At 42.7% G+C, this 23595-nt stretch overlaps 4 protein-coding genes and 1 long non-coding RNA gene across 10 annotated transcripts; 4 read left to right on the forward strand and 1 right to left on the reverse strand.

Moving 5' to 3' along the window:
* Positions 1-3981: 3981 nt before the first annotated feature.
* LOC4343294 (NAD-dependent malic enzyme 62 kDa isoform, mitochondrial) lies at positions 3982-12000 on the forward strand. Of its 2 annotated transcripts, none has more exons than XM_015792302.2 (19): positions 3982-4420; positions 4531-4627; positions 5350-5468; positions 5703-5870; positions 6074-6202; positions 6795-6855; positions 7110-7213; positions 7319-7402; positions 8086-8192; positions 8688-8799; positions 9382-9495; positions 9949-10014; positions 10419-10491; positions 10578-10664; positions 10892-10946; positions 11051-11122; positions 11221-11283; positions 11359-11473; positions 11559-12000. In XM_015792302.2, exons 1-19 carry the CDS (start codon positions 4253-4255, stop codon positions 11631-11633), a joined length of 1869 nt encoding a protein of 622 aa, XP_015647788.1. In that variant the 5' UTR covers positions 3982-4252; the 3' UTR covers positions 11634-12000. The 2 variants fall into 2 exon arrangements, with proteins under 2 accessions (XP_015647788.1, XP_066168290.1); XM_066312193.1 differs by having other exon boundaries at positions 4319-4410.
* A 216-nt stretch (positions 12001-12216) lies between these two features.
* Positions 12217-12741, forward strand: LOC136357224 (uncharacterized). Its single transcript, XR_010742416.1, has 3 exons — positions 12217-12358; positions 12469-12543; positions 12624-12741. It is a non-coding gene; the product is annotated as an uncharacterized lncRNA (long non-coding RNA).
* A 1782-nt stretch (positions 12742-14523) lies between these two features.
* Positions 14524-20016, reverse strand: LOC9271882 (protein FAR1-RELATED SEQUENCE 9). Of its 5 annotated transcripts, none has more exons than XR_010742418.1 (5): positions 17446-20016; positions 17317-17370; positions 15870-16093; positions 15317-15496; positions 14524-14933 (listed from the first exon to the last, which is right to left on the reverse strand). XR_010742418.1 is itself a non-coding variant. In XM_066312194.1 (3 exons), the coding sequence occupies exons 1-2, from the start codon at positions 19994-19996 to the stop codon at positions 17354-17356; spliced, it is 2568 nt and encodes an 855-aa protein (XP_066168291.1). In that variant the 5' UTR covers positions 19997-20016; the 3' UTR covers positions 16380-16626; positions 17317-17353. The 5 variants fall into 5 exon arrangements, 2 of the variants coding, with proteins under 2 accessions (XP_066168291.1, XP_015647573.1); XR_001547775.3 differs by having other exon boundaries at positions 15317-15794; XR_010742417.1 differs by lacking the exon at positions 15317-15496.
* On the forward strand, positions 14760-16209 carry LOC9269361 (expansin-like B1). Its single transcript, NM_001424285.1, has 5 exons — positions 14760-14954; positions 15107-15213; positions 15296-15477; positions 15649-15781; positions 15890-16209. The coding sequence occupies exons 1-5, from the start codon at positions 14819-14821 to the stop codon at positions 16100-16102; spliced, it is 771 nt and encodes a 256-aa protein (NP_001411214.1). The 5' UTR covers positions 14760-14818; the 3' UTR covers positions 16103-16209.
* Positions 20017-22749: 2733 nt separating the features above from the next.
* On the forward strand, positions 22750-23385 carry LOC136357435 (uncharacterized). Its single transcript, XM_066312694.1, has one exon. The coding sequence runs from the start codon at positions 22750-22752 to the stop codon at positions 23383-23385; it is 636 nt and encodes a 211-aa protein (XP_066168791.1).
* The last annotated feature ends 210 nt before the right edge of the window (positions 23386-23595 follow it).

The raw sequence follows: 23595 nt of genomic DNA on the forward strand, positions 1-23595 counted from the left end.
GAGACATTGCTCCAATCAAACATCCTATATGATGACATCATTGTCACTGCACGTCTTTCTTTAGTTGCATTTGAGGCAAGTGAGAGATGGAGCGTTGTTGGAAGTGAGAGATGGAGCGTTGTTGAAGGGATGTTAGGAAGACGATGGCTATCATAAAAATCAACAGAGGATCCCCAGGAAAGAAGGGAGAATGCTGAGAAGACAATGGCATGTTGGTATATTTTGGTTTTTTAATGGCACACTTAGAAGCATAAACATCACACCGCCATTATCCAAACTACAATGTTTTATAGTGCAATGTATACTTTTTCTGTAACTGTTGCCATGAGCATGTGAAGTAAATAGTATGAGATAATACACACAACTTAATTATATGGGTTTCACATAATATAATGATAATAATTAGGAATATGTATAGGTTTCCAAGTTGAATGGTAGAATAGATAGATATTGGTCTTGGTAGGATTCCTGCTTCCTACTAGTTTTGGTCATTGTCGTTGTGTGGCACGTGTTCCTTTTTTCTTTTTCTTGTGTTGCACCTTAATGCATCTTTCACCACTTCGCTCGATTGTTGACTGCTTAAGTTATGTAATTATTTTCCTTTTGATTCTAATGCTTTTTCATTGCATGCAGCTGCCGATAGATTCGTTAAAACCTATTGTCGCTAACATGGTTCTCTTATGGTGCCTAACAAAGTGATAGATTTGAATGCATCATCAGCTATTTCTATTCTTGCTCGCTGAATGGCTTCTCAAGGATATATGCCACCCACCTCTTGTGTGTTGTCTTTCTTTGTTTGGCTATACCCATGAACGTGTTGATCTCTTATTTCTTCTTTCTTCCTTTGCTGATAACCTGACACTTGGTTTTGTTATGCACGTAAGTGTTGTCTATTGGCCATGCTTTGCAGCTCGACAACACCAGTCACACACGATCACGAGTCCTTCCACCACGGCACCATTAGCCAGATTGTGGTGAACTCATTTCTCGCCACCAACAACCATGTTAGTCGTAAAAAATGCATTACCCTTATTTTATTGATATATTCATACATAAGCTTTACTTATTGTATTCTCGAGCATGGTTGCCCTAATAATTTATATACCTTTTCCCTTTAGGTGTGACTCAAACGTGCCTCTCACCATGATAACCCTTTGAAAAGACCAAGACAACTCCGGCCTATGTTGACAGCCCCTATCCAACTAGATCCATCTTTCGTAAATGTTAAGTAAAGGAAGAAAGATACTCTACAGACATAAGGGTAAAGACACTCCTAGACGTAATAATAGTTAGATCTTTGAGGGAAGACACTTTCAAAATATGATAATTTGCTACCGATATTTGCAAATATTTAATTTTGGTTGACTAAGAGAGAGAAATAACACGAAAAGTCAAAACCACCGTAGACCCACGCATATTCTTCCTCTTGCTCTCTATTTTTCCTTTTCTCCTAGTGTGAACAATACTTGACTTGGGATGGGCGAGGGCTCGATTTCCACCTGCTACACCAAGCTACGAGCACCTCCTCATGCCCATCAACTTCGTCCTAGTCAACAAGCTTGGCCTCGGCATACGTGGTGTCGCGCTCGGCATGGACGCACGGTCTACACTAACCTCCTCAACCGCTTGCAGCTTGCTGTTCATTTGCAGCATACGTGAGCCTCTTAGGAATGTATGGCCATGACGATGACAACAATAAAGCAAAGGGGCGTTTGTGTCGTCGAGGAGAAGTACGACGACGTCAAGGAGTGCTGGAACGCGTGCGCCCCATGGTGTGTGTCGTGTCGGCCTCAATACTGGCATGGTACGATAGCGCACGACCAGAGAAGGCGGCGAGGTAGTACCGATACGTGTGGTGTGGAGCAGGAACACAATGACCGAACAAGCCAAGACATGCAGAGGATTCCTCGCTGTTGTCACCTTTTGCTTTCTTTGTTGCCGCTAGCTATAGCTATGTGTTTGTTGATTTTACTCCATGAAGAAGAGTTGCAGCCACTTGCCTCGATGCTTTACTTTATCTGCGCATCACCATTCACTGCATTTTGAAGTGGATGAAAATCTCCGTAGTATGTTTGTACCGAGGAGGAGGCAACCAAAATGCTAAGGGCATGAGTTTGGGCCCTGTGCATTTCTGTCTTTTGCCTTTTTTTCTCTATGCTATTATATTGAAAATGAATATTTTAATACATGTTGTGTGGAACAAATATTCATATTTTGAAAGTGTCTTTTCTAAAGATCGACTTTTATCTTGTCCATAAAATATTGTAACAAAAGTAGCTTGTTTTCGTGATATATTTTGTTGTAAAAGTAAACTCACCTTCGATGGAATATCTTGATGATAGCCAAATTTAGCAAATATGTAATTAGGTTCTTAATTGTTGTTTTCCAAAAAAAAAGGAAAAGAAAAAAAACAATGTTGTTTAGGGGGAATTTAACTATTTGCGACTATGAGGTTTGGCAAATATCCTTATTAGGTTTGCACTTGCAAAATTTCCACTGGAGAAAGATGGTTTCTTAATTATTTACCACTTTTACCTACGTGGTGTGCCACTATGACTTGCCAGCATGGATCCCACGAGTCACCCCCTTCCTTCTCCTTCTTCTCCCCGGCCGGTGAAGGAGCCTGACTGCCTGAGCCATCATTCGTCCTCCGATCCCGCACCGCCATCTACGATCAATCTGTCCATCGACGATGCAGACAAGGTTGACTTAGAGCTGAACCTCATAATCGAATGAGACGGGTTGTTTTTACATAAGAATAGCTTGTCAGAATCCTTTATCCTTGCTAGGTGTGCCATCAGTAGAGTCGCCATGGGGACACAACGACGATGGAGGGAGAAGCAACTCGTGCTCCATCATTGGATGGTGGAGAAGAATAAAAATGAAGAGGCTGACTCATGGGACCCACGCTGCTTTCTATGCTGGTAAGACACAGTGGTAAATAGTTATAAGAAATTATCTCTCACCAGTGATAATTTTATGGGTTAATTGGATCCATGCCACTGCAAATGTGGCAAATTAAAAAAATACAACTACTATTCATCATATTGGAGTACATGCCACTAGAATTTAAATAAATTAGAACCATGCCACTCCGTCACGATCTATGTCATCTCCGTCGCATCACCGTCTCCGTTCCCGTCCTCATCCCTATCCCTCAACCGCTGTCTTCCTCGTTGCTCCATTCTCCTCCCTCGCCGATGAGCTCAAGCTCACAGCAGCCGGCCTCGCTAGGGGATGCGAGCAACGAGGCGTGGCATTAGGCCCCTCGAGCTCCGCCGCCTTTCCTTGTAGCCGGTGGTGGTCTCCTTATCCCCTTCCCCTACCACCTCCTCTCTCTCTACCCCCTTCCTTGTCGACGAGCTTGAGCTCGCAGCAGCCGACCTCACAAGAGACGAGAGCAAAACGAAACACGTATTATTGTATGATTAATTTAGTATTAACTAGTTCTTTTTGAAAAATAGATTAATATGTTTTTTAAACAATTTTTTATAGAATTTTTTTTAAAAAAATATACTCCCTCCATCTACTTTTGATAGTCATATTTCCAAATCTAAAATTTTTATTTTTGATAGGCATATTTCAATCCAACAACTTATCCTCTTACTGACTTTCTCGAATTTAATGTGTGATTCTCTATTCTTCCACATAAGATTGGCTATATGGACATCGAAAAATATAAATATTAATAAATCGCTTGTTTACGAGGAATGACTAGTCTCAGACCGTGTCGCATATAATGGCAATGCATCGTACGGTTCGTGTCGCCCTCACGTATGTGCTGCCTCCTCCTCTCCTGCGTATGCACCACCCCCGTCTTATGGGCTAGCGAATTGCCGGCTAATGAATGCGCCATCTGAAGTGAGAAAAAAGAAGTCCACATTTGAACGAGTAATCCCGGCAGATCTCCGCCCCATCTCAGGCCACGCCTGGTCCCGGCCGCGACTGACTGACCTGGACCTGCCACCCACGCGCCGTACCAACGCAAAAGCTCAGATCAACCGAACCGGCACCGGAATAGTCGTCCGTCCCCGCGGGGAGAGTCGCACGCACGGCCCGGCCTCTCGCGTCGCGGTGTCGGCGCCTCGTCGCGCAGACCGCAACCGCGCAGCTAGAGCAGATCCCCCCGCCGCGCCGCGTCGTCTCGCTCTCATCTCCTCCCCCAAAAAGCCGGAAGAGAGAGAGAGAGAGAGAGAGAGAGAGAGAATAATTCGAACGCGGCATCGCGCTGGTGAGTGTGAGAGTGAGATCGATGGCGGCGGCGTCCATCTCGCGGAGCCTCCTCCGCCGATCCCGCTGCGGCGGCGGGGAGCACCACCTCCTCCTGCTGGCGCGCGGCTTCGTCACGGCGGAGTGCCACCGCCCCGTCGTGCTCCACAAGCGCGGCTCCGACATCCTCCACGACCCATGGTTCAACCGGGTACGCACGCTCTCGTCTCGCTCGCGTTCCGCCCTCGTGTTCTTCCCTCGCGGCGGCGCGAGAGCGTTCTGATGCGTGTGGGTGGTTTTGGCTGTGTGGCTTTCCTGCAGGGCACGGGGTTCTCGATGACGGAGAGGGACCGCCTCGGCCTCCGCGGCCTGCTCCCGCCCAACGTCGTCTCCTCCCAGCAGCAGATCGACCGATTCAGTACGCGGCACCCGCGCCCCCCCCCCCTCTCTCTCTCTCTTCCATCCTTAAATTTGTTTTGGATTTTTCGTTGCTGCTTGAATCGTCATGGGTCGAATCGAATTGGGATTGTTTTTTTTTTTCTTTTTTCAGCTAGGAATTGTGCCTGATTGGCCACGTCCAAACTGTAAATTGACTAGGTGCCTAATTGAGCTTTAGAATGAGTTAGCTTACCTACCTATAATTGACAGCAGGCACTGGAGTAAGTGAGTGAGTGAATGACTGTGTGTCTGACTGTCTGTATGTGCGCATGCATCAATTGTAGAACCGTCAGATAGAATTTCTGTTTGATCTGTGCGATTGGACATGGTATAATCCAGCTTCTAGGAGAAAGTTTCAATCGTCATTTATTTAGTCACGTTTGATCTGGACTAAAAAAAGTCCCTTCACAAAAGGTGGATCGTCCTTTCTGGGCCAACCAACTTGAGTAGACAACTGCACATTTAGAATTATGCTCACAAACTTCAATCGGAAAAAGACTGCCCAAACATCCACACACTTGCACAGCACCAACTCTGAAGTATCAGTACAAGTTCCACTCAGAGATACAGCATATAGATGCAAAGGGTTTAGCACTAAATTACCTGAACATTTCACCAGCTATCTGTGAATCATCACAATACTGCGTGAATGCTGATGTGAGCGGTTCATTTACTTCTTTTTTTGTTTCACTTTTATAACAGTGCTTGACATGCAACGGCTGCAGAAATATGCGAGAGATGGCCCATCGGATACTTACCCGTTAGCAAAATGGCGTATCCTTAACAGGCTGCATGACAGAAATGAAACAATGTATTACAAGGTTTGTAACTTTACAACTCATACATTTGTGTGCAACCTTATTTCTATTGATCATGTATGCTCTCACCATTTAATACGCACAATTTGGACTGTTTACGGGACACTGTATGATTACACATGTTCGTTGCTAACTTCGTTTCTACTATAATCTCAATTGTTGTTAACTTTAGCAGGCTGAGGTGTGCCTTTTCAAAGTGGTTACCTGATTTCCATATTTTTTTCATCTTTTTAATAGGTCTTAATAGATAATATTGAGGAACATGCACCTATTGTTTACACGCCGACTGTTGGACTTGTTTGTCAAAACTATAGTGGTTTATTTAGACGGCCTCGGGGAATGTATTTTAGTGCAGAAGATCGTGGGGAAATGATGTCCATGGTGTACAACTGGCCAGCTGACCAGGTACTCATTTGTGTTCATCCAGTTACTGATTTTACATTTAGCAGCTGAGCTCTTTCATTGGTTTAATCTTTAGTGGTATAATTCAGTAACGCTATCTCAGAGCATAAGACAGTCTACCTTTTGCTTTTGATTTTTGAACATCTCTCAAGAAAAAAAATGTCATATAATCTCAAAGTAAATAAAATATGTCCGTTCCTTTGCAGGTTGACATGATAGTAGTGACTGATGGAAGCAGGATATTGGGCCTGGGTGATCTCGGGGTGCATGGTATTGGTATTGCCATTGGAAAGTTGGATCTATATGTTGCTGCTGCTGGAATAAATCCCCAGAGGGTAAAAACTTTTGGTTTATGGTACCTTAGAAGATTGTTAGACTCTTCCCTTTCTCCCTCTTCTAATTTTACATCTCCCGTGCTTTTTTGTAATGACTTTTGTTGCAGGAGTTAATCAGCTAAACTAAGAAAGTATAGTGAAGCTTGTTTGCTGAAGAGGTTAAAAAAACTATTAGTGGATGCTAAAAATACAGTTTCATATGTATCATCTATAGGGATTTCGTTTGATCAGTAATGATGGTCCTGCTACTTATGTGATAATGTGTCAGTTAGGCCCATTTTATTATAGATTGGGGAGATAAAATACCTGCTAGAGTTTTACTATCTCGACTCATTTCTGGACACAGCTAAAATGAAATATGTTACTAAAGTGTGAATTCATAGGGTCGGAAAAATAACAAAGCTTCAAATTAAGATACATTGACTTAAATTACTGTACCTTAGCAAAAGTGGTACCAATGCCTAGTGCTTAAATGTTATGGATTCTATAAGTACTCTACTGCTATTCATTTCTTGTTGTTTGCCTACTGCTCATGTGGCTAGCAGAATTTATATTTACCATTGATTTAAAACTGTCTTCACTTTTTTTCTAGGTTCTTCCGGTCATGATTGATGTGGGAACAAACAATGAGAAGCTCCTCAAGGATCCTCTGTGTAAGTTGTTCTTAAAATATTTCTGTGTTGTATAATTTGAAGTAGTTTAATTTGTAATTAAGCTTCTAATTATCACATATTTTTCATATCAAACACACAGTTAGCCTCTATTCTCTAAAGCAAATGAAGACACTTGTAATTTGTAAACATGTGTTTACTTGTAATATTTAACAGCCCGTGAGAATGGATAGCTTTTTCGCCCCTAAGAATTATTCTAGACAGTTTTTTATGTTAATCTTTTATAAACCATACAGATCTTGGGTTACAAGAACATCGTCTGGAGGGGGAAGAATATGTAGCGATTATCGATGAATTTATGGAAGCGGTTTTCGCTCGCTGGCCGAATGTTATTGTACAGGTTCTCTTCTGATTTTAGTGTTACTTTGGACTTGCCTTTGTTGTTACATGTGGCTTTAGCTAGAATATTTTTTTCTGATGCTTTTCTCTCTCTTTTTTTTCATAGTTTGAAGATTTCCAGAGCAAGTGGGCCTTCAGGTTGTTGCAGCGTTACAGGAAGACTTATCGGATGTTTAATGATGACGTTCAGGTATTTTGTTTTTGAAAAGTTGCAGGTTTCTCATTATATTACTCTTCTACTATGATATTTATACATTTGCTTGCTATATCATATAATGACAACTCCACATGGCTCCTATTGTTCGTAGTATGTGACTTACAAATATCCATAGAAGTTCATTTGTTGGTTTTCCATGGATAACCTTTGAACGTGTATGAGATAATTTCCACATATGTCTGTTATGCATGCTGAGCACTAGTAACTTATACTGACTATGCTCACAGAAGACACATGCTGTGCCTTGCAATACCATCTCCAGTTATATTGTATTGGCAACATATCTTCATGTTCAAACACTTCCAGTGCAATACATGTCTGAGGTTTCGGCTTTTGAGCATTTACTGTGGATATAGGAAACTGTTCATCTAGGTAGTAATGTCCCCTTCATGAAATATCTATTAGCCAGAAATCTAGTTAGATGTATTGCCTTCACGAATTATATATATCATACTCCCTCCATTTCACAATTTAAGTCATTCTAGCATTTCCCACATTCATATTGATGCTAATGAATCTAGACATATATACTTATCTAGATTCATTAGCATCAATATGAATGTGGGAAATGCTAGAATGACTTAAATTGTGAAACGGAGGAAGTAGTAAAAGTTGTCACCTTCAAAATGACCATTTTCTAATTTCTATGTACAAAGGGAACTGCTGGCGTTGCTATAGCTGGTCTCTTAGGAGCTGTAAGAGCACAAGGAAGGCCAATGTTAGATTTCCCAAAGCAAAAGATTGTTGTTGCAGGGGCTGGCAGGTTCGGAATATGTCCAATTCTTTTTAACTCAGTACAAAATTGAGTCATTATTATGTCTAGTAATGTGTGCTTCGGACTTTCAGTTCTAAAAGAATCTAGGAAGTGTGAGCAATGTCAGAATTACACTTTTGTGTACAACTGTATAGTTTGAACATGACACATGCTGAGTTATACTTTTTGAGATTTTACATCATTGCATGAACTATTCAGAACCTTTGTTGGCAGGTAGACCATTTTGTTTAATTGCTAACATTATTTTATGGGTTTGTTTTATTCTTGGTTGTTTGCTAACTCGTTGTGAAGAATTCCACGCATATCGTTCTGGTTTATTTTTTATCGGCTGTTTTGTTCCTAAAATCCTAGCAGTGTACTATCATGTACTAACCCTTGTATTACTGGAACTTGACTCTGGTCAATTACAGATCAACGCACTATCACTAGCTTTAACCAGGTCCGTTTCAAAAGCATGACTTTATTGCATTTCACATTTTGTAGTGCTGGGATTGGTGTTGTGAATGCTGCAAGCCGGACTATGGCAAGGATGCTGGGAAACAATGAGGTTGCTTTTGAGAGTGCCAGGAGTCAATTCTGGATAGTCGATGCCCATGTGAGTCATGCATCTAAGATTCTTGTGATACATTCTGGTAGTTTTTTGTAATATTTTTTGTCTTATCTTACTGTTTAACAGAGGGAGTTGGGGGCGATGGTAGAACTGTAGAATCATCTCCACTTTAGATATTTTGTGGCTGCAAATATGCATAGATATGTTTGTTATTTGTAAGATTTTTTTTAGGTAAAATATTGCATCTTTGCATGCATACAATATATTTTGTTGGATTTGTTGCAATTTGCAGACATGATATTCTTTTTTCTTATAAAAAGTGGAACTGGGGGTGTCGGTAGGTTCTACACTTCTACAACACTCCTCACTCCGGAGGATTATCTATGGCTGTATATGCATAATCATGTATGCATCGTTTACAAGTTCTTTTTAAAAAAGAAAATGTCATTCTTTGCACATGTGGATATATAGATGTTTATTAAATGATTTCATGTGGTCATGCACAAAATAAATTGGAGGACAATATTATGATATTTTTATTATTGATCGCATAGCATGTTCTTCTTTCCTGCTTGGCCATACTCTTATCAAAACATGCTCATAATCTCGTCTGTGTTTTCGGTTCAGGGTCTAATAACAGAGGAGCGCACAAACATTGACCCAGATGCACGGCCTTTTGCTAGGAGAAAGAGTGAACTAGGTCACCAAGGCCTAAGTGAAGGGGCGAGCTTGGTTGAAGTGGTACGTGCCTGAACTTCTGTCCTTCCACAAAACATGGACTGTTATATACATGATACATTGTTGTAGTTTGTAATATGTGAAGGGACATGTCTCTGAAAAAATGTAAAATTGAGGCACCAAGTAGTTATCTTCTACAAATTACCAGGTTTAGGAAATACTTTCACATAACACCAGGTATATTGCAAATTTGTTGTGAAAAGCACTAGATTCTGCTTTTTTTATTGCACGTAACGGGGTTACTGCAAGCAGACCCCACATGTTGTGTTGGAGAGATTTGGTGGACAAATAATTGACTTTTAACTTAATCACTTATGACAAATTTCATTCTCAATTCATACAGCTAATTCTATTTATTGACATTTAATTACATTATTAATGTAAAATTCAGCTCAGGAAAGAATAAGATTAGACTTATGCTAAGCCTTTTTGTATTAAACCTTGCCTATTGACCAGGTTAAAAAGGTGAAGCCTGATGTCATACTTGGATTATCTGCTGTTGGTGGTTTGTTCTCAAAGGAGGTATGTGATCCTAAAATAACTATCCTGTATGGCAGTTTCAGTTCAGTGCTAATTCGAAACCATTTACCTTGAAGTCATCTTGTTATTGTTTTCTATATTATTTCATTCACTAGCATTGGCATTACAATTTGGTTAAATAAGGTAAATGAGCTACAGACCTACAGTACTACTAGACAGGCTCATCACAGTCACCAATTATTTATCTTTTGAAATAAGTTTCCCAGACAATCATTCCTATGGTGGTGTTACTAGTTAGTTTCAATGGGCTTTTTTGATCCTATTCTTTTCTCAAGATACCCGTGGATCATTACTAATCATGTTGCATGATTGCATCCGCCTTTTAAATTCTTGCGAAACTGTAGAAAAATGACACGTACACTAATTGTGGTTGCTCGTTTCTTCAGGTTTTAGAAGCATTAAAAGACTCATCCTCTTCAAGACCAGCAATTTTCGCGATGTCAAATCCAACTAAGAATGGTTTGTGCAGTTGTGTTTTACCACAAAGTTCATTATTTTCTGCATGCCATCTAATGGACTAATCATGTGTTGGTTCCATATTACAGCTGAATGTACACCTGAAGAAGCCTTTTCAATTCTTGGTGAAAAGATCATCTTTGCCAGTGGAAGCCCATTTAGTGATGTGGATCTTGGTATTTTGTTTACTCGTGTACAGTACAGCTGTGCATTTTTTTTTCTTTACACTTTTAAGCAGCTGAGACTTGCTTTCACTTTCTATTTCACCAGTTACTTGTGCTTGGCATCAGCTATAGAATGCAAATAATAAAATGCTGCAATAATTTACTGCAAATTTATGATTTGCAAAGTAATGAATTTGTAGAATGCTACTCAATATGCAGCTATTAATGTTTCGTTGCAGGTAATGGAAAGATTGGCCACTCAAATCAAGGGAATAACATGTATCTCTTTCCTGGGTTAGTTTTGTTACAGTTATACACTAAGCTATTGAATTTTGTTCTGAGGGCTGAGATTTTCGTTCAAATTATGATTTCATTCGACTTATTTCTCTATCGTACAGAATAGGGCTTGGAACCCTTCTATCTGGAGCACGGGTTATCTCAGACGGAATGCTTCAGGCTGCAGCTGAACGGTGTGTACCTTGACCTCTACTAACCATCATGTCTGTAAAGCACAATTGAACTATTTATTTTATCTTTAATTTATGATTTATCATGAAAATTTTTTTAGCTTGGCTTCGTATATGAAAGAAGAGGAAGTTCTCGAAGGGATAGTATACCCTCCAATCTCCAGGTTCTATTTCTAAATCAGAAGTTCAGTAGTATTTTGCTATATGTTATGCCTTCTGATATACAACTATATATGTAGAATACGTGATATCACCAAGGAGGTGGCAGCAGCAGTTGTGAAGGAAGCTGTTGCAGAGGATCTAGCTGAGGGATATCGTGACATGGATGCACGTGAACTTGCAAGACTCAGTGAGGTGGTTAATCTATTTACTATCTATAAACAAGGCTCATTGTTATGGTTTTTCTTTTGTTTGTAACTTTGAACTCTTTGTGTTACAGGAAGAAACAGTTGAGTATGTCCAGCAGAACATGTGGAGTCCAGTTTATCCAACAATAGTGTACAAGAAAGACTAGAGCTTTAATGTCCACGTATTCTATTGCTCATGCCCAATTCTCTGAAGGCTGCAGTTTGTATCTTTCAAAATACTGGCGCTTCTGTTATGAGAATCCAATATATTGTTTTCATGCAACGTCAAGTGTTAGTACACAATATTGTCTTGATTTTAAAATGGATCTAATACTGTTTGGAAGTGTATAGTAGGCTCCCTAGGTCGAATGTCGACTTTGCATTTTATATCCACAACTATTAGGTGCGCAACAATTGGGACCTGTGTGCCAATTCTACACAGATGACTATAACTTGTATTTATGTTTGAACACATCAATCAATAGAAGCCTCAGGTTTACTGGTGGCAGTCTGTTCTTGCTGCCGTCACTGTTATTTTCTTGTTGGTTAACTTATGTTTATGTTTGAACACATCATGTGATGGTTACCCCTTTATTGGCATATATTTTTCCCACGTCACTGTTATTTTTGTATTAGAACTTTACTTGCCTTTATTGTTTGTAAGATTTGAGGTACAAGTTCTAGCATATATTCACGGCCTGATCCTCACCAGCAGTTTAACCATATTCTATCTTCAGTATTTTGCAATTTGCAGCTATGGCTACCTACTACAAGTGCCCATCCTTGTCCATGGTGAATGGAGGCATAGCTTTACTTCTGATCATTGTTGCTCTCCTAATCGTGGAACTACATCTGCGCAACTGATGGCGTGAGATGCGGGTACTCCTTCCAAGTACGCTACTTTGCAGATCTTTTTCCTGTTCAAAATAGAAATCCTTCATGATATCCACTACAAGGGTGTAAGGCTCCTGGAAAGCTGAGAGTTAGTGCAATCCATGTCAGCTATGATGCGATCAACATGGAACCTTGTGGTTGTGGCCCAGTAGGTATATCTCCTTCCTGGTAGCAGCCAGCGTGGTATGTTGCCTACCTTAGTTCATAATATCAGTCTGCACATGTCAAAAATTATGATCTGGTTCAAACTTGGGTTGTTTTAGGTGAATTGAGACTCGGGGTCAAATTTTTACGCTTACGATTATCATTTCATTCATATGTAGTAGTAACCATTTACATGTTAATAATCCAGTCAAATGAATTGCCAACAGATTTAGCTGACCATCAGTTTCACATGAACTGGCAATTAGAGGAAAACTATCGTTTGTTACTGCTACATTCTGTGGCATTGAGGCTTTGGTCCCGGTTTCTTTAACATATCATTTATTCCCTTTTTTTTCTGGAAGATAAATCACACTCTAGTACTGTATAGCATTGATAATATTCCATGTGATGGCACTGGATATTGCTTGTTAATGTCGTGACATGAACAGTGCTAGAAAAAGGTATTCCCCATTTCCCTCGTCTCTTTCAACATCTTGTTGGTAAGAAAGCACTCAGCCTTTTCAAAGGGGGCGATGGCTTGAACAATTTGCTGTTTAGTTCCTTCACTACTCCAATCTTGGTCAATTTTCTTCCTCCATGTCTCCAGTTGAATCCTCCCTCGGTCCTCTCTTCATAATCCTTGAAATTTCTTGATTCTTCATTTTTTGTTGACAATGCCACTAATATATGTTAGGCAGCTGCAAGATGCAATTTTACGGTAGATTTACAGCATTGCAATTTTTGCTTAGCTGCTGCATTACTGATTGCAGGTACAGTTAAGTTTTTTTAGGCCCTTGTTTGGACCGCGGAAATTCTATAGGAATTAAATTGGCTAGTTGGTAGTCTTAAAAAAAAATTGGCTAGCTGGTTCACCTGTGGATTTGCAATTATGATGCTTCACAATTCGTCAATCATAGTACTCACTCTATTTATGCCACCCATCTATCTATGACTACGAGCGATCTATCCCTTTTTCTTTTCCCAAAATTATCGAGGACTACAAATTCAAAATTTCATATGTATGGTCCCATGTAAAATACAACCTAACAACCGCGTACCGTGCTGAATTCTTTTGGGAATCCCTGTCAAACCAACGAGATTACAGCTATAAGCCACCCGGCTACAACTTACGGTAGCGACTGTCATTTTTTTGCCCTTTACCACGAAGGATTATGACGTTATGATCATGCGATCCAAATAAAAGATGCAGCACAAATATTAAAGCATTCCAATTTGTACGATGTATGTTTCAAAAAAACAATCAAACAAAAATACATATACATGCAGTATATTACATACATATAACACAGTCACATAACACTATCATATATACTTCCGTCCCAAAACGTAGCTACCTAGTACATGATGTGACATTATCTGTTACTACGATTCTGGACAGCAAATAATGTCACATCCTGTGCTAGGTAGCTCCATTTTGTGACGAAGGAAGTACCCTATTAAGAAAATATTAGGAACGACTTATGAATGAATGTGACATGTATAACGAAAAAAAAAATGTTACAAACTCATCTCAAATTATTAAGATGGTATGTGCCGAACAACTTTTGAAAGCTGGAATGAAATGGACATTTGGAACAAATGGAGTGCCCGTCTATTTGAAGTGCGCAATTGTATGGAATCAATACATGCACAGCTGCACAAGACCAGCCTGTGTGTGTATGTATAGGCGAAGATTCTCTCCCCAGGATGGAATCATGGAAACATGGAATGTAACGTGAATAACAAACACAAACTATTCCGGTACAGAGTTCTCGAAAAAATATATATCTATTACAGCAAGTAGCAATTTTTTTCTCAACAATTGTTAACTGCGAAATTCTAAAACTGCTACTCCTACCTTCAAATCAGTACGGCACTGTTACCAAAACAAGACGCTGAAAACTGAAATGGGAGGGAAAAGGGATATAACTAACTAGAACACAAACAGCAAGTTTCATACACACAAGTACACAACAACAATGTAAAAATGTTCTTGCAATTGAGAAAGCGAAAAAAGTGTAAACACACAACTTGGGGGAACATATTCATCAGAGAGAAGCATTGTCAACAACGGCATTGGCATTCAAAACCAAAAAATAAAAATAAAAATAAAAAATAAAAAAAAATTCCAGCTCGTAAACTCATCAGCAACCTAAGGATAGCAAACAGCCAGGCAATATCAACACTATAAATACATAACAACCTCTGAGGCAAGATCAACATCAAATAGAACTACTTGGCTTGTTTCACCTCTCCTATTGCATGCACCGCATCTCTTAAGGCTTTGTACGCGTCTCCACGGTCCAAACCACCAATGGCTCAGCTGCTTCGTCGGCATCTCCCAGTCATACTTTCTCTCATCTTGTTCCTCTCTAAGGCTACTGCAGATGCAAACTTCACTGTGTCGAGAGCAGCATATTACCCCAACTCTGATATAAAAGGGACCGAAAGTAAGTACCTTTCAGATAAAATTACTTCAATTGGGTTAGCATACCTCACATGAACCCAAAAAAAGGAAGTTAAATTATACTTAAACTCGGAAATGCATAAAGTTTCTAAGCTAGCTCATAGAAATTGTACTTGTTTCTAATTGTACTTCTAGACGGTGCATGTGAGTATGGCGCATTTGGGGCAACACTCAACAATGGTGATGTTTCAGCTTCAGCAAGCCTCTACAGGGATGGGGTAGGCTGTGGTGCATGCTACCAGGTAATCCATCTGTATGACTAGGCTGTGTGAATCATTAAAAAAAAATCCTTTCATTTTTACCAACAATGCCAATTACCAATAGGTGAGGTGCACGAATCCTTACTATTGCTCTCCAAATGGCGTCACAATTGTGATCACCGACTCTGGGGCGAGTGATGGCACTGATTTCATCCTCAGCCAGCATGCTTTCACCAGGATGGCGCAGAGTACAGATGCTGGTACAGCGCTGCTAACCCTTGGCGTGGTTGGGATTGAGTACAGGAGGTCTGCGCATATAATTAATCTGCCAAAATTCTTGATTGAACGGCATAACTATTTGTTTTCTTAGATGAAAAATAAAATGAAAACTACTATAGAAACAATATCTGCATAAGGAATTATGGACGCATGTGCTGTTACTGACATGTCATGGTTCTGGTTTCCTCTACACTACAGGGTTTCTTGTACCTACCCAAACAAGAATATCGTTTTCAAGATTACTGAGAGCAGCAATTTCCCCAACTATCTTGAATTTGAGATCTGGTACCAGCAAGGCAACCAGGACATCATTGCGGTCCAGCTTTGTGAGGTAAAGTGAAACACTATACAGTAAACAACATAAATTTGTAATTGTAGATGTACAGATCAAGCGCAAAAACATTCGTAGTACTAAATACCTGTTCATGACTTGATGCAGACTGTGAATTTGACATGCCAACTTCTGAGCCGGACTCATGGTGCAGTGTGGGCTGCTGTCTCTCCACCAAGTGGGCCTCTGTCTATAAGGATGTTATTTAGTAGCGGAGCTCCCCGTGGTGGTGACACATGGCTAGTTCCGACGAACATAGTACCCCAGAACTGGACGGCAGGGGCCACATATGATTCTGGGGTCCAAGTACAGCTGCAGTAGCTATATAAAATTAAAAGAAAAATTCTACCAATGCAAATGTATTCATAATATTTCATTATTCCCTTGTTTTCTGGTAATGTATATTCAAAGTATTTGTTGTAATTTGTGAGGCTGTGACTGCCTGCAGATATATCAATAAATTTGAACACGGAAGGATAAGTTGTCATGAGAAATTTATCATCCCTTGTCCCTTTCAATTGCAACGGTCATAAAAAAAACACTACTGCTCTTTTTTCTAATCCAGATAATTGAACAATCATAAAAGGCCATGGCAAAATGCTAAAGCACAGAGACATCAGGATTGGTTATATTTAGCAGAACAGCTACCAAAGTATAATTTGAGAAAGACAGGATCTACAGAATACACTTGCTTGCATCAACATGGTACCAGATAAATACTGTACATAGCCTAGCCATACTCCTGCATTTGACTAACACTACAAAGAACCCACTGGTCAATCCCAATTGTCTGCTGGATTTTACAAACTCATCAACCGTTGAAATCCCCAACAATGATGTCAGACCTAAAAGTTAAGAAACAAGCCAATTATCAGTACTTCCAAAGAAGTACTCATCAACAATAAGAAATTGACACATGGAAACTTAACATAAGCTCTAACATGCAAAAGTCAAGTGTAATAGCCGAAACACTCAGTAGTTTCAGAAGTGCAAACAAGCAACAATGTTAATCCGATATAACAGAAAGTACAAAAAGGAGTTAGCCAGAAAGCACAAAAATACTAAAACTAATAGAGTTAAATTTTCTTGTTGAGAAGAGTTTTTGGACAATTATGCCCAATTAAAAGGAAAAACTTCTCAAATAGTAATATAGCATCATTCCTATACGCATCAAACATCTGAGTGCCCACCATAAACCCATATATACTGGCATATATGTCAGTGGTTGGAGGCATCAAGTACAAATAGCATCTGTGTTATGCTGTTACCAAATCATTTTCCTGAAATAGAGAATTACCAAGACTTACTATTGATTGGACACATGGCATGGGAGTATGGGACTAGATCAGTAGATTAAAAAAAAAAAGAATTTTAATGCTTGAACCCCCAACTCCATAATTATGCCCTTCAGAACCACGAGTACTACTTAACATGTCAAGTTATGGTTCAAGTCATGTACAAATTGCTACATACCACAAAGTACAGTACATTTCTGGCATGTAAAAAGTAATCGAAAATAGCTACATCATACGTACCATAGTAGCCAGTATGGTCTGGACTGCAATTGCTCTGTCAAACCCCCATCAGGCCTACAAGGTCATCACTTCCGTTAAAAACTTGAAATCAGTAATAAATGATTTTGGCAGAAATGTTCAAATTTATACCATTTGTGGTCTGTGGAACTCCTCTTGCTTGTGATGTATGGTCAGGAAGTTGGTTTCCCACAAAAGAAATTGGTTGACTACTTGAAGCAACAACATGATTTCCTATATCAGGATAACCTGTTTGTAAAATATCATCTAGATGCTTCAGAAGAACACTTGATTGACTTTCGATATAAGACGTTGCCTCCTCAGATCTGGCAGCCCTTGAAGCTATCAAGCTAAGAAAACGGCACATAGTACTGAAGCGGACTTCTGAGGCTGAACGCATACTGCTAGATCCACCAGAAGGTTCTTCCCCTATTCTGACAGAACGAGCGTCTTTTCTCCATCTCCTCAAAATGTATTGTTCTGGGAGTTCCTTTATATTCTTGAGATCAAGTACCTTTAGTACATGACAGCACTGAATTCCAACAGATTCAAACTTCCTACAGCTGCACGTAGCTGATCCATCTAGTGCATCAAATTTCACAATGCTCTCTGATGGCTTCTCATCAAGTGTTATTTTATACTCCGAGATTGTGCCAAGTCCACCACATGGGAAGGACATGCAATTCATGTAAGCCTCAAACTCACCCTGGAACATCTTGAAAGCTTCGGGCGTGTATGCACTTGAAGCTTGCTTTAACATTCGCAAGGATGGGATTGGCAATGTCACCTGGCTTCCATCAACATCAGCCTGCAATTTCTTTGACCGATGCTCCTCAAGCATGGTCTCATAGCGCCTTAAGAACTGCAGAATATCTTCTTGCTCACTGAGCTCCCGTTTAATATCATTAATCATATTATCCTTCCTAAGAGTGGTGAGGATATCAGCAGAAAACAAGGCTCTCCAATAAGGCAAAGCCCATTTTTCTTTCTCCAGAAAAAGTTTGTTGAGCCACTCATTCTCACCTACATCATGCTTCTCAATTAGTTTTTCCCATGCTGACAAGAATTCCACCTCATCATCACATTCAAAGAGACAATGGCTTAAAGCATTGGCAAAACTCTTTGAGCCTTCAAATACCTGCTTCAAGTGCCTCTTTGAGTTATGGTAGATATGCCACACACTTGTGCAATGGCTACTTCTTGGCCAAACCTCTGCTGCTGCCATAGCACACTCAGGACGCTCATCAATCAAAACAGTGTCTGGCTGCTTACCACACATTGCATCAGCAAACGCCTTGAATACCCATTTCAATGATTCAATGCTCTCATCATAAAGCAGAGCAGCACCAAACACAAGCATCTGTTTGTGGTTGTCCACACCAACAAACAATGCAAATGGCCTTCCATACCCATTTAACTCATATGTTGTATCAAAGCAAACAACATCACCAAAGCTCCTATAGTCGATCATTGACTCTGCATCAGCCCAGAAGAAATTTGCAGCTGATTTTCCATCAGGCCCCACTCCTACCGCATAATACACTGAAGGGTTCCCTACCTGCAGCTCTTCCAAGTATTCCAGCACTGCTCCAGCATCCCCAAGTTGCACACCTTTCCCATGCTTTCTGCGATGCAGTTCCCCTGCCCCAAGCTCATGAGCTCGAGCCCTCATTTTGTGCGACCGCAGCTTGTGCACACTATCTGGATTGGCAAGTGGATGATTATGCTCCGGAACAAACTTTGCCACCCGGTACGTCCGGCATGGGGTGATCTTGATTACCATTCTTGCCTGGCACCCTGTCCGCGTCGGTGGAGGGCCTGGTCTAGGTGTGCCTGATGGCCCTGTGCTAGCATTGTTGCTGACAATGGCAATACTCTCGTGCTTGGCACGGTCACTAACTCCCTCGCGGGAACAAACAAAGATCCGGGACACGATCACCCCACGCTTTCGCTTCTTGTACGAGCGGCGGACACTGAAGCCCACATGCTCAGCGTACCGGTTGTAGAAAGCATACGCGTCGTCCTCCGTCTCAAAGTGCATATCGGTGCGTGGCCCATCCCTCGGGTCCGGCAGGCTCGCCACGGCAGCGATGGTGTGGTGGGACGAGCTCGGCGGCAGCAATGCCAGCGACACGGCGGGCGCGGCGGAGGCGAGCGGGTGGTTGTGCTCGGTGGCAAAGTCGGTGACTCGGAACGCGTTGGCCGACGGGAGGAGCTTGATGGTGAGCGACGCCAGGCACCCAGTGCGCGAGTCCGGGCACCGCGGAGGCGGGGGCGACGCCGCGGCGGCCTCGTCCTGAGGCGGCTTCTTGGGTTCTTGGCGGAATCCCTGCTTGGAGCAGACGAAGAGGCGGCGGGTGACGGTGTGGCGCGAGTTCTTGGACTTGTTGGACTTGCGGACGACGAAGCCGAGCCTGGCGGCGTACGCCTTGTAGAACTCGTACGCGTCCTCCTCCGTCTCGAAGTACATGCCAATGCGCGGCGAGGTTGGGACGGCTGCGGCGGCGTCGCCATCGCCGCCTGCACCGGAGCCCGAGGCGACGACTTGGTCGACGGGGGCGGGGTCGTCGGAGCCCCCAGCGGCGGCGGCGGAGGAGGACGGGGAGGAGGAGGATTCGGCGTCGCCGGAGGAGGTCGGGGAGGAGTCGCCGGAGAGGGAGGAGGGGTCCGCGGCGGTGGACATGAGAGCGTGAGCTAGGGTTTGGAGGAAGGGAGAAGTGGGGGGAGGGTTTGCGGGGATGGGGATCGGGTGCGGGCGCCGCGGCTGTGGGCGCGCGTGTGTGGGTTCGCAAGGGGAGGATGGTGATGAGTTGAGCAGTGATGCCATTGTTGGTGATGTGGTGATGTGATGGATGGGTGTTGCTTTGGTTGTAGCCTATCTACATCCATGTGTGTATGGTAAATTGGGGAGAGGGGAATGGATAGTTGAGGGTAAAATTCTTGGGGCTTTTAACTATTTGCTACTTTTAAATTTGGCAAATAACTATTTGCCACCCCTATCTCAATAACATGTGGGTCCACACGTGTCTATAACATGTGTGGCAAAAAGTTAATTGCCACATCTAAATGTGGCAAATGGTTAAATATCTAAAAATTCTGAGGTATTCTAAATTGTTTAGTTATTAAGATTTGATAACAAAGACTATGATATCCTTTATTAAATAGTGTATAGGTAAAAGTGAGAGAGTGGTAGAGGGTAGAATAGAGAGAAATTTCAACAAAAAGTGATTAATGGGGTAATTAGTACTCTCGTCCCAAAATATAACTTCTTCTTCACCAACATTCTCTTTTTCTCAACCAATAACAACTCTCCGGCATTTTATTTTCTCACATACCCACATTTCTCAACCAATCACAACATTCTCCCATTTAGTTCTACCTACTTTCTTAATACCTGTGTCAAACCCTAAAAATTCTTATATTCTATGACAGAGGGCGTACTCTATTACGATAATTATTTTGGGACACATTTGAATCCTAAAAATACAATTATTATGGGACGGAGGTAGTCGTAGATGTTCAATGGTAAAGGCTTATGGATTGTACCATGGCCGGTCTGGGTAGGCAATTTTTTAAGCCTTGTAAGGGATGGACCTTTAGCCTATATGCATAACAATAATATTCACCTAGTTTAATTTGATAGAAATTGGTAGTAACTAAAGAAAAAGACAAGTGGCCATGTTAGCCCATCGAACATGATGTCATCGTCTGGTGCAATCATGAAGGAGTCGGGATTAAGGAGTGGAGTGTTGTTTCATCCTTTCCATCACACTCGTAGTACTTCTCATAGTGACGAATTGGCTTCCTTCGCTATTGCTAATTTGCCTTCTATTCCTTACTCATTCTCTCTTCTCTTAAGACGAGCTTTGACAACATCGTATATGCCTCCCTTTTGTTGCATGCAGAGATGAAGAGACTGATTTTATTGATCTCTAATCATCTTGACTTCAATTTGCGATGCTCTATTCAAAATCCACTAAATCTTTGTTACATCCATTGTATTTCCTTCTATTTGCTACTAAATACTTCTTCAAAGTTGAATAATCTAAGAGAATCAAGAGCTTAAGACTTAATGTAGCTTCCTTTTTGCCTCTCTTATATCTAGTTCAAGGCTTTAAATGATGGAAATTACAAGGGTGATTCTTATACACTGTAGTGTTAGTGTTGCTCATAGTTATTTCCAGAAAGAATCTATTATATGCCACTGAGTTTTTCACATGTCTACGATTTGCCACTGACTTTATCACATTCTATAATAAACCATCAACTTTTACTTAACTTCTATAATTACCATCATCATCCGGTTAGCCTTCTTTAGTACTGTATATTTTTTTTTGTCCAAATAACCAAAATACCATGTGTTGTCACCACCTGGCTTGCCTGCGCCAGTGTGTTAGCGGCGGCGCCTGCGCACCCCCACCAGCTCCGATGCGCAGCAGCACTGCTTGCTCCCGTGCGCTACCGCCGCCTGCTCCCGTGGGGTAGTGTCGACAGCAACCGCCCCGCCGCCAGCCGCCGCCACCGAGTGTGCACAGGATAGCTAGTAGAACGATAGGGTTAGGGATTTGTGTGGCTAGGGTTTCTGAATATATATATACTGATGCTGCATAAATGGGCCAAATAGGCTACTGGGCCACGAGGGGAGGCTAAACTATTGAAGGGCTAAACAATATATATGGGCTAAAATATTTTCGGGTCGAGCACGAGTTACCGTGGATGGAATAGACAACCCGTCAATGCCCACTAAATTTGCAGGTATCGAGTCGAGCGTGTCGACGGGGAAAAGAAGGTGCCCACGCCCGCGCCCGTCGGGTATCCGTGGATACTCGAACCCACGGGCAATACTGCCATCCCTAAATTGGAGCTCTACCAAATAAGCTCTTATTTCTAAAATCTAAACCATTTGGCCACGCCAGGCGGGATGGCGTGGCAAAACAAAATTCACACGTCACCTACACGTCACACCAACGAGAGCGGCGTGGTCAAATAACGTTGCCACGCCACTCGTCAGTGAAACCAGCGTAGCCAAATAACATTGTCACGCTAACAAGATCAGCATAACAATAGTTTTGCCACGTCAGTTTGGCTGCGTGTGGTTAAAATATTCAGATCTTAAAAATAAGTTTTAAAAGTGTTTATTTTTAAAATTAAAAATTGAAAAGGTTCAGAAAAAATAAAAAAAAAATACCGCACCTTGATCGCCCCTGCTTGGCAGCGACGCTTCCGTACCCCGACTCCGACTACGAGTCCAACTCGCCTCCCCGATAAATCCAGCCCGCCTCGCCTGCTGATAAATCCAGCCCTAACCCTAACCCCAACCCAAGCCCACCCGCCGGCCCCATTCGCCTCGCACTCGCCCTCGCCTCACGCCGCCCGATCCCCCAGCGCGCACGCGCGCGCGCCGAGACGACGGCCGCGGCGGCGACGGCGACGGGGATGGCGCCGCTCGCAGATCCCGCCGCCGAGGGCTTCCGCATCCCCTTCCTCCCCAGCGACAGCGACCTCCTCGACTGCCTCCTCCGCCCCAAGATCGCCTCCGGCCGCGTCGACCCCCGCTTCGCGCCGCTCGTGCACGACGTCGCCGACGCGTTCGCCCTCCCCCCGGCCCAGCTGGCGGCCGCGCACGCGCCCGCGCCCGGCGCCGGCGGCGCCGAGGCGTGGTACTTCTTCAGCGTGCGCCCCCGCGCCCGCGCCCGCGCCCGCGCCGGATCCAAGAGGGCGGCGTCGCGCGCGGTCGGCGGCGGCGGCGGCAAGCGGTGGTGCTCGATGGGCGCCAAGAAGGCGGTGGAGGGAGGCGGGTACTGCCAGAGGTTCAGGTACAAGGAGAGGACGGCGGCGGGCGTCGTGGCGCCCCGATGGATGATGGTGGAGTACGGCGTCGCCCAGGAACACGACGGCGAGGGCGTCGCCCAGGAACACGGCGGCGAGGGCGTCGCCGAGCTCGTGCTCTGCAAGATCTTCCGCTCCCCCGAGCCTTCCCGTCGCTCGGAGTCGGGGTCGCCGTCCTCCAGCTCGTCGGCCTCCGCCTCCCCGTCCTGCTCCGGCGGCCGCAAGAGGAAGGCCGCCGAATAGCACTGCGAGTTCTGCGGCGGCCGGTGGCCGGAACGCCGCCGCCGCCGCTGCTGAAGATTTCTTGGCATTGTGATTATTAGTATATAGTGCACTAATTTAGTAATTTACTAACTATTGCAAGAAGCTAGTGTAGGAATCAAGATTATCAGACTAGGTCTCTTGTCTTCCTCTTCTTTTTTGGTCTCATGGAAGGCACCGTGATCTCTTAGA

Source organism: Oryza sativa, chromosome 7, assembly GCF_034140825.1.
Source record: "Oryza sativa Japonica Group chromosome 7, ASM3414082v1".
NCBI classification, from domain to species: Eukaryota; Viridiplantae; Streptophyta; class Magnoliopsida; order Poales; family Poaceae; genus Oryza; species Oryza sativa.